This window comes from Euwallacea fornicatus, chromosome 32, assembly GCF_040115645.1.
Source record: "Euwallacea fornicatus isolate EFF26 chromosome 32, ASM4011564v1, whole genome shotgun sequence".
In the NCBI taxonomy this organism is placed as follows: Eukaryota; Metazoa; Arthropoda; class Insecta; order Coleoptera; family Curculionidae; genus Euwallacea; species Euwallacea fornicatus.
In genome coordinates, this window is record NC_089572.1 from 1,887,235 (window position 1) to 1,901,705 (window position 14,471).

Genomic DNA, 14,471 nt, shown 5'->3' on the forward strand with positions numbered 1-14,471 from the left:
CAATCACCTAAAGGGCTATTTCAGTTCTAGACTACCTGAACTTGCAATACATCGAAGTGCCAATAGTGAGGAGGCCCAAGGGCCAGGGAGGTCACAAATGCTCTTGCGGCAAGACTTACTATGAAAAAAAAAACTTAATCAGACATCAGAGGCTCAATAATTGTGCACTTAACGCAGCTGTACCAAAGAGGAAGAGTAACAAGCACAAGTAGCTCCAGAGGAAAGGGGAAGTGAACGCCACTGATGTATTGCGCGTACTTACGTAAAAATGGGGTGTATTTATGCAATCGTTACGTTATTAGAAGTTTATTATAACTTTACATATTTTTATATTTTACCGGTGATTGGATAAATAAATATTTATTCTGAAAGAGAAAGTCCTTGTCGCCTGAGCGCACAATTAAGTGGCTGGAAGGAACCTGGCGGACGCAAATGCAATTTAATGGGTGCCGAACTGGAGGAAAAGAGACAAACTCAAATTACTCTACATGGCGGTCTGAAGCTCCTGTTTCCTTAGCTTATGTGATGTGAGCTTTAGGTGTAACCTCGAATGAACTAGTGAAAATTGGCAAAGTTTCCCTTGGAATCAAAGGAACCAAGTAGCCCCTTTACTATGGAAGATATTACCAAAAAGTGTGAACGATACTATTTCTTTCTTTTTCAGCAGCTCACACTCACAAGTGCTCCAGATGTAATAAGTCCTGCAAACGCTAAACTGAATTCACTAAACTTCCGCAAAAATAATCAATGTGAAACCACTGGACGGCACTTGTGTCCTCCATGTCGCTCCTGCTTTAAGCTTAAGAAAACTTTGAGCATTTACAAGCGTCGAGAACATTTACATTCTCCGAAGAAAAAATTCATAGTGAAATTACCTCGTGCGAAAAGTGAAATTTTCGAATTTGTTACTTAACTAGTACTTTTCATAGCGAGCCCTCATGCAGCCATCTCCGCAAGACCAAGAAGTACTTTAAGATTGAGTGCCGTTTAAACGTACCAGAAACGTTATGATAATACCAAAGTTCGTTATTTTCATAATTTTAGCGGATTTCATTGTTGTATTTTATTACACAGAGTGTCCGGAAATAACGGTGAATACAGGTGTGGAAAATTTGAGTGTGGCAAGAACTCTTCTTTCCAGAGCGATTCATTCGCCCGCAGCTCGAGGGAAAATTTAGGGTTGACGTCAGAAGGAGACATTCAAATACATTGAGACCTTAGTCAGTATTTCACCATTAATTCCCCCAGATTCCTCTCCAAATGTGCAATTTCCTTTACTTGTATTCCGGCATTGTACGTTCACAGTTTAAAGACGTCTAGAAGTAATACAGGAACGATGCAAATTAATCACAACTTTCGGCGTTTCCTTGAGCATTTTGTCTTCCAATTCGAGCTTAGTTAACGCCTGCATTGAATCACATATCTTCTAATGATGTACATTTAACAAATTTTCAGACTCCTCCAGTGCTGACGCGACATACACGTGCCACAAGTGCAGTCGTCTTTTAAAATCGCAAGGTTCCCTAAACAGACACGAAAAGTACTACTGCGGAAGAAAACCGCCCCCCATCACGGGGTACGACCAGATTGGGGAAGAGTTGTGGCAATGCAAATCCTGCAAAAACACCTACAAAGCCTACAACTCCATGAGAAGACATTTGGTTTATGAGTGTGGAAAAGCACCCTCTATTTCCTGCCCTGTGTTCACGTGCGTTTACAAGGCGAAGATCCGACATCGAATGACGCAGCATTGTCGCATGGTGCACAAGTTGAACAACATGTAGCATTGTTCGTTCGTATGAAACACACCGACATTTCGCAATTTTGATTAAAAAAATAATGATAAAGCGACAATTTTTTTAGTCCGAACGAGTGGCGAAAAGGGTTTGATTTCGTAACTAGTTACGGCAGTTGAAGGGGCTACGAGTTTAAATTAACAACCTCGATTAACAAACTGGACTTTAAGATTTTTTGTAAATTTGCAAAATTTAGGCCTCCAGAGGTCTCTCACGGCGGTGAAATTTTTCCATAATTTTTTCACATTTTATATTTTTCTTCTGATTTTCTAAGGCATCCTTACGCTCAAGTTTAAAGGTCAATTTGAAGTTTCACTATTTTGAAGCTACTTGCAAGTTTTCAAGTTCGCGTTGCGAGCTGGAGTGTTTCAGGATTTTTTAGACACACTTTAGTTAATATTTTTCAACTTGTTGAAATGCTTCTATTCTCAGATTAAGTAGAATAAATGCCTGGAATTTTATTTTATTTTTTTTTTGTTTGAAATTTCATCGGTTCGAAGCCTTCAATGGGTGTTGGCATTAGATTAAACCCATCGGCGGCGGCCCCAAAGCAGTAAAATTATTCAGAAACATCGCGAGACTCCGAGAGTATTTGAAACGTGATTTTTTCAGTGTAAATTTGTCGTGTTTGGGACCCTTTTCTCTGCACCTTACGTTTTCGAATAAGATAGCTACAATCGGGCTACTCTGCCACAATCATCGAGCATCATCCAGTGGAGATTGATCAATTTTTTAATTGCCAAGTTGATTTTGTTTGATTGCAGGGAAACTCCATTCCTGCAAGACCTGCGGTAAGCAATATAGCCACCACGCCACTTTGACCAGGCACCGAAGGTTCGAGTGCCAAAAGGAACGGAACTTTAAGTGCCCCCATTGCTCTTACTCCAGCTTTCACAAATTCATGCTGAACAGACACGAAAAGTTGACTCATCTGGCCCATCTCAACAAGTCGCCACTGTAGAATTTCCGGAAATATGAATAGTCATAGTCAGTTTGCATCTGAATTCCTGGACAGTTTTTGCACATAAACGTGATACTTGTTCTCCGTCTTTGCTTTCTTCCCCCCGTCTTCGGGTGATAGATTGTGACCATGGTTTTGTTGTTAGATCTTGTCCCTTGTCCGAACTACTGTGGCAGACGGTACAAATGGAAGCACAATCTGGATAAACATGTGAAATATGAGTGTGGCGTTGCTCCAAGATTCAAATGCACCCTGTGCAAGTATGCTGGGAAACAGAAGAGTCATCTGCAGTCGCATATGGCGTGGATACACAAAACGAAAGTGTTCGATATTAACTAATCACGATCGCAACCCTTCAACTTCCAAAATTTCTAGATTTGTCGGAGATGGTTAAATACAAAAAATATAGAATTGTTCTACAGAATAAAAATGATAATTTTACATCCTGGGTGTTCAGTGCGGCATCAACAATGCTTTAATCACGTATTCTGCATCGTCGGCACCAACGAAGTCGGACGATCTTTGAAAAGTAGTTTACTGAACTCGCAAAAACATCTGCGATTTTTCGGAATTTTTACAAACCCATTCGAGTACGGTCCTGCTTTCTGAGTGGGAAATTGCCGGTTCCGTGCAGGAATATTGAAAATATATGTCTGCAGCGGAACTATGACGTGGCATGCTTCTGCACGAAGTAGACGACTTTCAAAAAATTATTTGTTAAACTGACGTGAATTAAATTGAATTCCTTGAAATATATATATATATTTTTTTCGCAATTTCTATGACCCACTTTGAGTGCGCTCCTGATTTTTGTGTGCAAACCTGGAAAATTGATGGTTACGCGAAACGACAACCAAGACACGGATTTGCAGAAAACAGTGGCACGCATGGTCCTAGAGAAAATACGGCCATTTTTATAGAGTAAGTTTTTGCTCCTCCAAATATTTTCTGTTTTTGACAATTTGTAGAACTCCCATGAGCACGCCCCTGATCTAAATTATTTCCACGAGACTTAAACTTCAAAAAAACAGTGGCTCCTGCATAAGTTCGAAGACTTCGGAAAACTAACTCTTTCAACTGTTGCAACTATCTAGTATCCGTCAATTTATCGCGACACATCAGTAGCATGCGGTTAGTAGTATAACCGCCACCGGTTTCCGGGTTACACAATTTCCCAGCTGAAAGAACCCACTTTTACCGCACGTGCACGTCATCAAGTGACGTGGCGAAATTTCGCTTTCCGCACGGCCCTCGTTTGAGCGTGCAGCAACGTTTCGCATTTGTTTACACTTACATGTAACGCCTATATTGACCAATTTTTAGCGACTTTCCCCTGCCATCAATGCCACAAATCGTACATTCGGCAAAACCATCTGAGGCGTCATTTGAAGTTCGAATGCCAAAAGGAACCTCAGTTTCGCTGCATTTTCTGCGGCAGGAAATTCCACCAAAGGTGCAATCTCAAGGTTCACATTATACGAAAGCATCCTACCTCCAAGTCTTGAATCAGCTTTAGTCGACATCTAACTAGTACCTTCCTAGAAAATAAACTTGTGTATTTGTTGTGTAAACTTTGCACTCTTAAAACCTCTTTGACCTTCAAGCACAATATAAACGGTGGTACCTACTTTTAGGAGGAGTACCCTGTCCTCAATGCACTCGAGTTTACAAGAACAAGAACTCCCTGCACTTCCACCTGCGATATGATTGCGGTGAGACTAAAAACTATAACTGCGACATATGCGAGTACTCATCAAAGCGGTACCAGACCCTTAAACGGCACCATCTCGTCAAACACACCGAACGTAAAAGTTCTTAGAGAATGGTATTTAGCTCTACAGTTAGAAAATCATTGTCATATATTTACGTACTGAGACTATGTGGTACTTAGTAAAGGTACATGATAGCTGGTGAAGTTTTAGTGCTTTCGACATTAAGAAGTTTTCCCAATCCGGTAGAGCGACAAAGGAAATCAAGGAGCTTTCAAGCTCGAGTGATAATCTGGATGTAACTGCATCGAAATGTGATGTTTTGATTACGTTGCGATAACGTCACTCAACGATCCAAGTTCGAAGCAACGTCTAACTTGAAGTTGGTCTTGGATGCATCCCAATTGGTCACTGGTTCAATGTTTCTTGGATAATTTTGTATTTCTTTTAAAGCGACGGCATTTCTGATATGTTAAAATAAAGAATAATTTACAAGATACACTAAAAAAATCTTCCATGGGAGTCCCCAAGCCCACGTTGCGTACAAATAATTTCCAATGGTAAATGCTGTCTTCTCCTCGACATTCTTGGAGATCTCCACTTGCCTTCACTCACTTTTCAAGTCAAACATGTTACATCTCCACATTTTACCAAAATACCGACGGATGGGGAGCACATACCGCTTTTCTTGGAGTAACGTGGTGTGGACGTCCAATCAGGATTTCGACTGCAAACAAGTAATTGGGCGACTTAAACTTACACCTCTGGCTCTGTCGGGATTAACGAAATCTTATGGAAAAAAGCAATATGGGCTATGGAAAGATACGATATGGACTGACCATTAACAGAAGTGAGTGAAATGTGTGAGGAATATGTGCGATCTACGATGTGTAGAAGTAGCATAACGTGACTGTTAGAGTTGCTGTGAAGTGCTAGCTCTTCATTTTTCAATGTTTTTCCCTTGCTCGTTACAAGAAGAATAATTTTCCTAATTAGGGTCTTTTTTGTAGCCGATAAAGAATGGTGTCAGAGCTGTGACCGCTACTTCAAGAACCGCAATTCGCTTGCAGTGCACATTTCCAGAGACTGCGGCAAGAGCAAGGAGCATGCATGTGCCTTGTGTCCGAGAATGTTCCGGAGGAAAGAACATCTTAAATCCCACGCGGCTAGAGTGCACAAAGACATTTTCGTATAATTCCCTATTATATCGTCCCTCACATAATCTCCATGTGGCATAGACTGTCTCTTGAATCTAGTAGAATTTCTCTGAAAACAACCTAAGCGGGATATCTAATTTCCCGGGAACATTCTACTCTGTATGCTAAATTCGGCAATGAAGACGCTTTAATAACTTTAAGAAAATAAAGCCTTTACCTACTCAAATTTTAGCCTTTTGTTACAGTGGTGTGTCCAAATTGCTTCAAATTGTACAAGAACCCCAAATGTCTCAGTGTTCACAAGGCCCAAGACTGTGGAAAGGGCAAAACTTTCATTTGCTCTTTGTGCTTCAGGGAATTCAGGAGAAAATCGCAGCTTAAAGTTCACTTAAAATCGCGACATGGAACTCCAAATTTCTGCAAAATGGAAGATACGGTCGGTCTTAGTCCTCATTTGGACTTGTTGACTCACATGAAGCAGGGGGAGCAGAAGGTGGTTCCGTCGTGGCACCACCCCATGTAAAGGAATTAGAGGAACTCCAATTGAAGCCAACCGAATTTTAGGGGAATTTTTAAAGTGGAACTTCCGTCTCTAGGTGAGACTGCCCTTCAGTAAAATCCCAAGTATTTGTGTTTTTTTGATTCCGCCAAATTTCTTTAGTTGAAGCCGAAAACAGAAATTATTTACGTTTTCTTATTTTGAAGTTGTTCCACTTTAAAATCAAAAAATTCGATCAGGCCACTTCATTTGGTGAATAGTTTATTTCGGCATACGTGAGTAATTTGGGAGTATGGTTGGTAAATGAAAACTTTACTTTTAGTTGAAAGAAAGTTTGATGTATTTTTTTATTGTTATTTAGTTTGGGTTATATGTTTATCAGATTTCAAATAAAGCATAAAGCGTTAAACACTAATTGGATTTAAGTTTTTATTGGATGGTAAGAGATTTGAACGTGATAGTATAGCGTTCGATGGTAGTGTACCAGGACTGCAGTCTGAGATTTAGGCATTAACTTAAAGACGAATCCATCGATTTTTACTATTCCCTTCCATTATTCTTAAGAACGTTTTAGAAAATACAAGGGACTGCGTCGTACAGGGTAAAGAAAAAAACATGGGCAATCGGCGAACATTATCGCTCTCGCCGAATCTATATCAACGTGTCCGGCAATTATCGAGATTTTTTTTTCTGGACGAACCGATAACGAGTACAATTTTTTGATGACTCCTTAACGTCAACTGAAATATTAAGACCCAATTAGCCGCAAAATTTGCGAGCTACTTGTACAGATTGTGCGAACCCCCCCCCCCCCCCCCCCTTAAGACAAGTGGCTTTTTGGATAGGCGGCCGCATCTTCTGCCCACTGTGTCCGGATTTCCCGGAACGAGCTCTTGAAAGCGTAACGCTATAACTGACTAGAACACTGAAAAAATTGGAAAAGAAGATGCAGAATTCAAGTGATGATACAATAACCACCCGCTACTTAGCTTCGAACCCAGACAAAACTTCTTCTACGGCACTGCCCTCTTAATCAGTTAAGTCGAAAACTTATACGCCAGATCCAGCCGACTGCTCACCCCAAAATTCATTGGCGTACAAAATCAATTTTTGCTATTACAAATTTTCTCCAAAGCAGATGTATGTTTTCGTGGAGATTTCCGTGACCCTCGGCGCGGCTCCGCCGCGTCTCTGCTTCTCAATCAATCAATCAATTTCGTAATTTGCACATGTCGTTTATGTAACAATTTACACACAGCTTCATTGACGCAAATTGCGTATTTATATTCTTAGAATTTGACGAATTTTCGCTTTGTCGGTGCCAATTTTATATCTGGTGTCTTGCCACTAACCTACAGCAATGATCGTTAATCAATCAAGTTGAAATTTCACTATTTAAACTCGAGTTTTTAACATTTTTTAAAATTCCTCCATCCAGATTTAGACGATTACTCCCCTGCAATTCACTGGCGTAGGACGTTTGTTTAGGCCGAGAAGATGTTTCGAAGTTTATCCATGCTGAACTCTGGTTCCAGAGTGATTCCCGTGACTACTCGGTGTGGTTTCCACGTATGACTGTATCTTAATCAAATAAATTGAAAAGTTTTTACGCCAAATTTAGGTCGCAGCTTGATTGTCATTGGCGTAGGTCTATTTAGGTTGCAGCAATTTTTCAAAATTTCGCACTACACAAATCTGCCTTCGGAGTGACTTTTGTCACGCTCAGTGGCGCTCCTGTGCGTGACTGTTTTTGCGTCATACGTGTTATTTTGGCCACTGTTTTCTTAGAAATCCATTGGCGCAAATCCCTGATTTAGATCGTTAAATTTAGTTGAATTGTCGCTTTCCTGGAGGCGATTTTAAGTATGATTTTCGTGCCTTCAAATGAGAACGATCTACGGCATTTGAATTTTTAGGTCCAATTTACCACTGCGACAACTGCTCGAAGACTTATCGGACATCCAGCGCCATGAAATCTCACCTCAGCAAAGATTGCGGCAAGGAAAAGGTGCCCTGTCCACTGTGTTGCAAAAAGTTTACCAGAAAAACTAACTTAAGAACGCATTGTTCAAATATACATAATGTGAACATATTACCTTAATGAAATTCCATGTGTTTTTTCCTGGATGTTGTGGATCTGTTGTTCTTGTTCGTCTCGTGGTTTGTGCGTTTCACAAGAAAATATCAGAGCTCGCCAGCACTGCGTCTTACTATCTTTATGTTCATATCAAAAGCAACGTATATATGCAAAGATGCCGTTCTCTGGACTATCTGGATCTGGGTATCCGGACACGATATATTTTAAATGTTCTCAAATTTCGGTCACTAATAGCACCAGCAAATTAAGCAAAAAATTGCCTAATTAGGAGGGGAATTGTTAACAATGAACAGGTCGATAGTATTTTCTTAAAATGTGAGGTGAGAGCGAAATTTATGGTAATTCGCTTCCATTTTCTAAAATTTCAAAAAGAAGGCGTATTTTGATAATAATCACATTATAATCCCCACTGATGCCCCCAGCAACTCTCAAAAGTTCTAAATATAAAATTTAAGTGCCACATCAGATTCCTATGGACTTTAAATTTATTGTGCATCTGTTCCTAGTAATAAATTTTTGAGGGTTTCACTGAAAATCGTCCAAAGAAATATTGTGGATATTATTAAGATTAAGTATCTTTACATTTCTCTCTCTCTGTGTCTCTGAATTTTTGGGAAATAGATGTAAAATATGAACTTTGTTGGGGTATTCGGATTATTAAATTATCTATTACACACAGTGATGTATCAAGCGATTTAAGACAAGAGTTGCGTTTAAATTTTCCCTCCTGCGTCTATGAATTTTCATAGCTACACAAGGAAACTAAAACTAATACCACTTTTAAAATATGATTCTATAGGTAGTTTCAATCGGTTTGTCTGCAAAAGTCGCTTCCTGTATCTTCGATTTTTTACGAACATGAAAGAAAAGCTAGAGAATCTTCAAACTATCTGCTTCACAGTGGCATATCATGAATTTTTTGGGCAGCGACAAAATTTACAATATTTGGGAGAAAACCTTGCAGGTGCAATGAATCTGACTATAATATTGATATATATGTATTAAACTATATGAGCTTAATATATACATGCAAACTGTCAAATTATCAACTGTACAGAGACGCATCATAGATTTTCAATTAAAAAGTTTTTTCTTTTCCTTTATTTCCTACGCCACTGCTTCCTAATCTTAAATTTCTATTCCTACGCCTGTAAATTTTTTCGAAAACCGAAGGAATGTAGGAACTTAATACAGCACTTACGGTTCTCGACTCATCCATTACACAGTGGCGTGTAATAAATTTTTAGCAGTAAGAAAATTTATATTTGGAAAACCTTGTAAGTATACTGATACAAGATAATTAAAGTGATTTGAATTTGGATGGCCAATCGAGTATCTGATTATTTTAATATCTACGTAATGGGTTCGACTAGAGCCATCAGCTCTTCAATACGACAATATATTTGCTTAATTCACGAGGGAAATATTCTCCAAAATCACACGTCGCTATACACGTAAACGTATTCATGTTATGTTCTTTTTCAGAGTTTCAACAGGAAGTCTTACCAAAATTAAACATAATTAAAGTTAAGTATCAACATTGTGTGGTGGAGTAAAAGTGATTAAAAAATCAATAAGTAATGATGGTAAAAATGAAGAAAAATGATGAGCCCAAAAATAGAAATTCTGACTTTCCTTGCTTTGGCATCAAATGCTCAACTGGGACAAGTTGAGCTGTTTCAGAAGGGAGACTTCAAATATCTTTCTTTACTGGTAAGCATATATTATATTTCATTTTTATTATGGCTACACATTGACTGAGAAGATTGCATTGGCCTTATGGGTATGACCATAACACCTCCAAATATATTTGAAAGGAACGTAATTCTTAACATCACATTCACACATATTCTACAAAATTTCGCTTGATTGAACGCACTTTTCCTGTTTTGCAGGTCTCAGAATTGAGCCGTGTTGGCGGTAACAATGCTTCTATTATTCCGAAACGAATAATGTACAGAACATTTTCCAATTATATAGGCCAATTTTTCAGTTGGAATGGTGCCCAAGGAAAGCGACCTTTTAAGGGGCTTTTATTAACTTAAGTTATTATAGGTAAGTGAACGTTATGGCATAGCACAACACGGAAAGAGAAATGCTTCATTACTTTCAAGAGATACTTTGTGAGGGTCGAAATTTAAAAAAAATCTGTAGACATTAATCAAAATTTCTATCGAGAATATCACCGTGAATTTCTGAATCTGTAAAAATATGCTTGATACGTGGTGCATTCCATTGAGGCAGTACCTTATCCAATGAAGTGCTTTCGTAGGACATAAGAATCAACATGCTGCATATATTTATATTTATAAAGATGTTCAACGCTGTAAATTATTCTTATTATCTCTATAACTTAATACACTCGTAGCCAGTGTATCAGACTACGAAGTAATGAATGTTATCAAAAGATGGTTACTAAAGGCTAAACCCTGACATGAAAATTAGATAAAAAAATTATGATAAACAGTAAGAAAAAAGGCTCTTATTTACTGTTTATTGTTATTTGAAGACACAAACTGGGATTTCGTCTTATAAGATGCAATGTTATTATATTAAGTATCTATTGGACAATTTAATATATAGCTTGTAAATGTTTACCTCCATTTTTGGAAAATATCACATCTGGCGACTTCACAGAGAAAGTTGGGACAGCTTATATAAAGAATACAGTGGAGACAGGATTAAAGCAAAAATAAAACAATCTTATAAGTAAAAAATTAGAAAAAATGCGGAAACTTTTATTTACACTAATAGAACACCTAAATTCTACCCTGCAGTGCAATGGTTCAAATTTCCATTTCCTCGTGAGTTTGCTCTTCTAACTTTTTCTGCTCCATGGTCTGCAGCTGTTCCAAAGTCAGCAACGAGACTCCCAACTGGTCCTCCCGCGTGAACGGTTGCGCCATCTGCCTCAACCACCTCTTGGCAATCTGTAACCATTACACAGGATGTCAAAAAATTGTGCGAGCACCTGAATATTTCTTTAAGGTTGCGTTGTTAAATCACGTCTCAAGGTTGGTTTTGCTAAATCCAACCTTCGTTTATTACGAACACCGATAATGATAAGGACATCATTGATCATGACATTATCGTGCATCTGCGAAATTATGGTAATTTTGATTAAACTTAACAAATATGACAACATTTTCCCTTTTTTTTAAACCATATCACAATATTTTTATTAAATTGTAAAAAACGTAATAATGATAATCAACCCACCTGCACCGCTTCCTCAGTGGAAAGATTGCATAAACTGTCTTTTAAATGTTCCTGAATCCACTTAGGCAGCTTCGAACGTTTATCAATCCTAGCAAAACGTTTGTCCGCGAATATCATTATACCATAGTCAGTTTTGCCTCGAATGGCACGGCCCACGCATTGGGCGGCATGTCTCATTGCATCAAAAGTCAAGAAATCGTTCTCCCTTATCTGTATCAAACGTAGAGTTGGATGATATTATAGGTAAAAATATAGAAAAGATACGCACCTGGAATTGATCCCTCAGATAGTCAAGACGCGCCTTTAGTATCCTGGATTGAGTGTAGACATAGGGGATGCCGAACATGAGGACAGCACGGCCTAAATGGTGATCGAAATCTACTCCTTCGGAGACTTTCCCGCGAGCAACAGACAGGAGCACTGCTCCCCGGCCGGATTCGCATGCCTGCATGTTTATAAATAATGGTATAATTTCGTAACGAGAAATATGTATGAGAAAAATATTTCATATGAAAAATAACTTGCCTTAATATAATACATCAGCGCGAGACTAGTCTCAGCTGAATCCTGAGTCTCAATGAACAGCAACTTATACCTTTGTAAACTATCGATTACTCCCTGATCATACCAGGCAGCAACCACCGACTCCATATACAAATATGAGGTGAAAAAGCAAACTACTCCATCAGGTACATTTGCAGCCACCTAAAATCCACGTCAATACAGCAGAAAACTTTAAAATTACCCCACATTTACCTCCACTAGGAGCTGCCCATAATTCCTTATCACTGCGTTGTCCTCCCTTGTCTCAAATTTCGAGGAAATTGCCACTTGATCGTTGCCTTTCGACACTATCTGATGCGAGTTTTTAAAAATATTTTTTTAAATTAAAATTGTGAGTATCTCACCATAGGCAAAAGACACGGCCTGGCCAAAGTCATAGTAAAAGAGGCCATCACCACTGGATAAAAATTCAAGATTTTCGGATACATGTCTAAAGGGGACAAAGTTCCCGAAGTTATAACTACTGTCTGAAAACGATCGAAAACTGGTTTAATTGCTATGGACGAATCTAGACAACTGAAATAAAAATATATATATCAGGGTTGTTTATAGTAGTAAAACTGAGGCATTTGGTCATACCTAAAATGTAATATAGGATTAGAAACAGTGGGTGTTTTATCGTCAAAGGGTTCTACAATAATAGTGAATCCCTTCGTGTATGTCGACACTAAGGTGGCCAAGTGAGTGATGAGTGTAATGGGGCTGAATTCTGTCATATCAGTGATTTCAAGGGTACGCAGCAATGAGGCCAAACGTTCTGCGCAGAATCGTAGAGGTTTGCGTTCAATGCATACTTTTTGTTGCACGTCTTTGAGGAAGCCCACTGGTGATTCTTGTACTACGTGTTGTACCCTCAATCTATTTTTAAAAAAGTTCTCAAATAATGTTAGAGTTGCTGTTATAATGGCTATTAAAATTATAGTTTACACCCATTAATATTTTACATTGTGCTTTAAACCATAAAAACATTCACCTGGTTTTCAAATATTCCACAAATCGCTTCAAAAAACTTATGAAATGCTCAGCATTCCTTATATTTCCTGGAACCACTTCTTGCAGTATTTCATCAGGCAGCACTGGATTGGCTAGTATTAAATCAGTGTCTCTAGCAACACTGGCATCTCGAAGACCATCGACAAGCCTCTGATACTCCTCTTGCAGCCGCCGATGATCTTCATCCCGCATTCTGTCAAGAAAAACCATTACTTCCACTTTTTTTATATTTCTGCTCAAATTCATACTCAGAGACGTGTTTCTCAAGTGTTCCAATATTTGCTGTGGCTCGCTCTATGGTGCGTCGATGAATTTTAACACTCATAGAATCAATACAAACATTGTCAATGTTATGAGCCTCATCAAAGATAATGACAGATTCACGGGCTAGTTCTTTTGAGACCACATCAGCTATTTTTGGATCCAACAGGTAGTGGTAACTGTATACTACTATGTTGGCATGCATTATCTGTATTGAATGTTAACAGTATGCAATAGGGGTGGGAACAAACTAAGATTCTTACTGCAAATCTGGATAAAAAATATGGACACCAGTTCCGGTCTCTGCCATACTGTTTAATTTCATCCAGCCCATAGACTCCATAGGGCAAATTGCTCTCTTTACCATCAAGGGCAAAGCCTTCATAGTACTGGCACACTGGAGTTGTGTCATCAATATTATGACGCTCCCTCACATAAGATGCAGTTAAGCTGTGGCACTTCCCATCAACTATTTTACCCTCCCGTTCAGTACTCACCTGAGGGTGTATACACATATTTTTACGGGAGCTCAACACCAAACCTACAAGGCTTGGATATTGGCCTTCTTGCTTTTCATAATACTTCAGCAACTTATCAAGCTCTTCCATCACTTTCTCTATTTCAGGCACTGTGCGGGAACAGTAAATTAGCTTGCGAACATCGTGAGGATGCTCCACCATGTAAGCTACAACTAGAGAAAGAAGGGTGGTTGTTTTGCCTGTGCCTGAAGGCATTTCCAGCAGACAATGACCCTAAACATAAAGAGTCAGTTGAAGCCTGATTTATGAGATTACTAAAAAAGTACCTTAGCATCAAGTGCCTTCTTGAGTTCACACATATAAGCATATTGTTCAGGGTAGATATACTCGTAAGGGAAGTACACAATCAAACCATCCACGCTCAGCCTGGAAAAAAATTTCAAGAGTGGCAATGCTTAAGAGTTATAGCTAGATTTGTTTACCTCATGTTTGTGGTTTAAAATTTGTTTTAAAATCCAGGCAAAACATTAAAATTACAAAAATTAAAGATAGGAAAAAATTTCTAAAAACACAAATTTTGAAAAAGCAGATTAGGTAAGGTTAGCTTTTGCGTAGCTGCCAGGTTGTTGTAATTTGTCGACCAAAAATTGCTGTTATAGATATTTATTATTACATAAACCATTTTTAAAAATTTTATTTCAAGAAAACAATCATCACATTAAACCCTAAACTTCG

At 38.6% G+C, this 14,471-nt stretch overlaps 1 protein-coding gene and 2 long non-coding RNA genes across 3 annotated transcripts; 2 read left to right on the forward strand and 1 right to left on the reverse strand.

Moving 5' to 3' along the window:
• Positions 1-1,048: 1,048 nt before the first annotated feature.
• Positions 1,049-6,109, forward strand: LOC136348330 (uncharacterized). Its single transcript, XR_010733635.1, has 2 exons — positions 1,049-1,760; positions 2,561-6,109. It is a non-coding gene; the product is annotated as an uncharacterized lncRNA (long non-coding RNA).
• A 1,852-nt stretch (positions 6,110-7,961) lies between these two features.
• LOC136348331 (uncharacterized) lies at positions 7,962-10,582 on the forward strand. The gene is made up of 3 exons (XR_010733636.1): positions 7,962-7,985; positions 8,039-9,933; positions 10,116-10,582. It is a non-coding gene; the product is annotated as an uncharacterized lncRNA (long non-coding RNA).
• Positions 10,583-10,942: 360 nt separating this feature from the next.
• On the reverse strand, positions 10,943-14,362 carry Xpd (general transcription and DNA repair factor IIH helicase subunit Xpd). The gene is made up of 12 exons (XM_066299035.1): positions 14,219-14,362; positions 14,063-14,162; positions 13,521-14,009; positions 13,245-13,465; positions 12,977-13,189; positions 12,583-12,861; positions 12,348-12,519; positions 12,196-12,294; positions 11,965-12,144; positions 11,708-11,884; positions 11,440-11,649; positions 10,943-11,150 (listed from the first exon to the last, which is right to left on the reverse strand). Exons 1-12 carry the CDS (start codon positions 14,221-14,223, stop codon positions 11,007-11,009), a joined length of 2,289 nt encoding a protein of 762 aa, XP_066155132.1. The 5' UTR covers positions 14,224-14,362; the 3' UTR covers positions 10,943-11,006.
• Positions 14,363-14,471: the final 109 nt, after the last annotated feature.

Excerpts from the sequence above, each read along its gene's own strand:
- Xpd (XM_066299035.1), bottom strand. Across the intron at positions 13,466-13,520 it reads ATTTTTTATCCAGATTTGCA|ATAATGCATGCCAACATAGT; the intron begins GTAAGAATCTTA and ends CATTCAATACAG. Across the intron at positions 13,190-13,244 it reads CTTGAGAAACACGTCTCTGA|AATGCGGGATGAAGATCATC; the intron begins GTATGAATTTGA and ends TTTTCTTGACAG.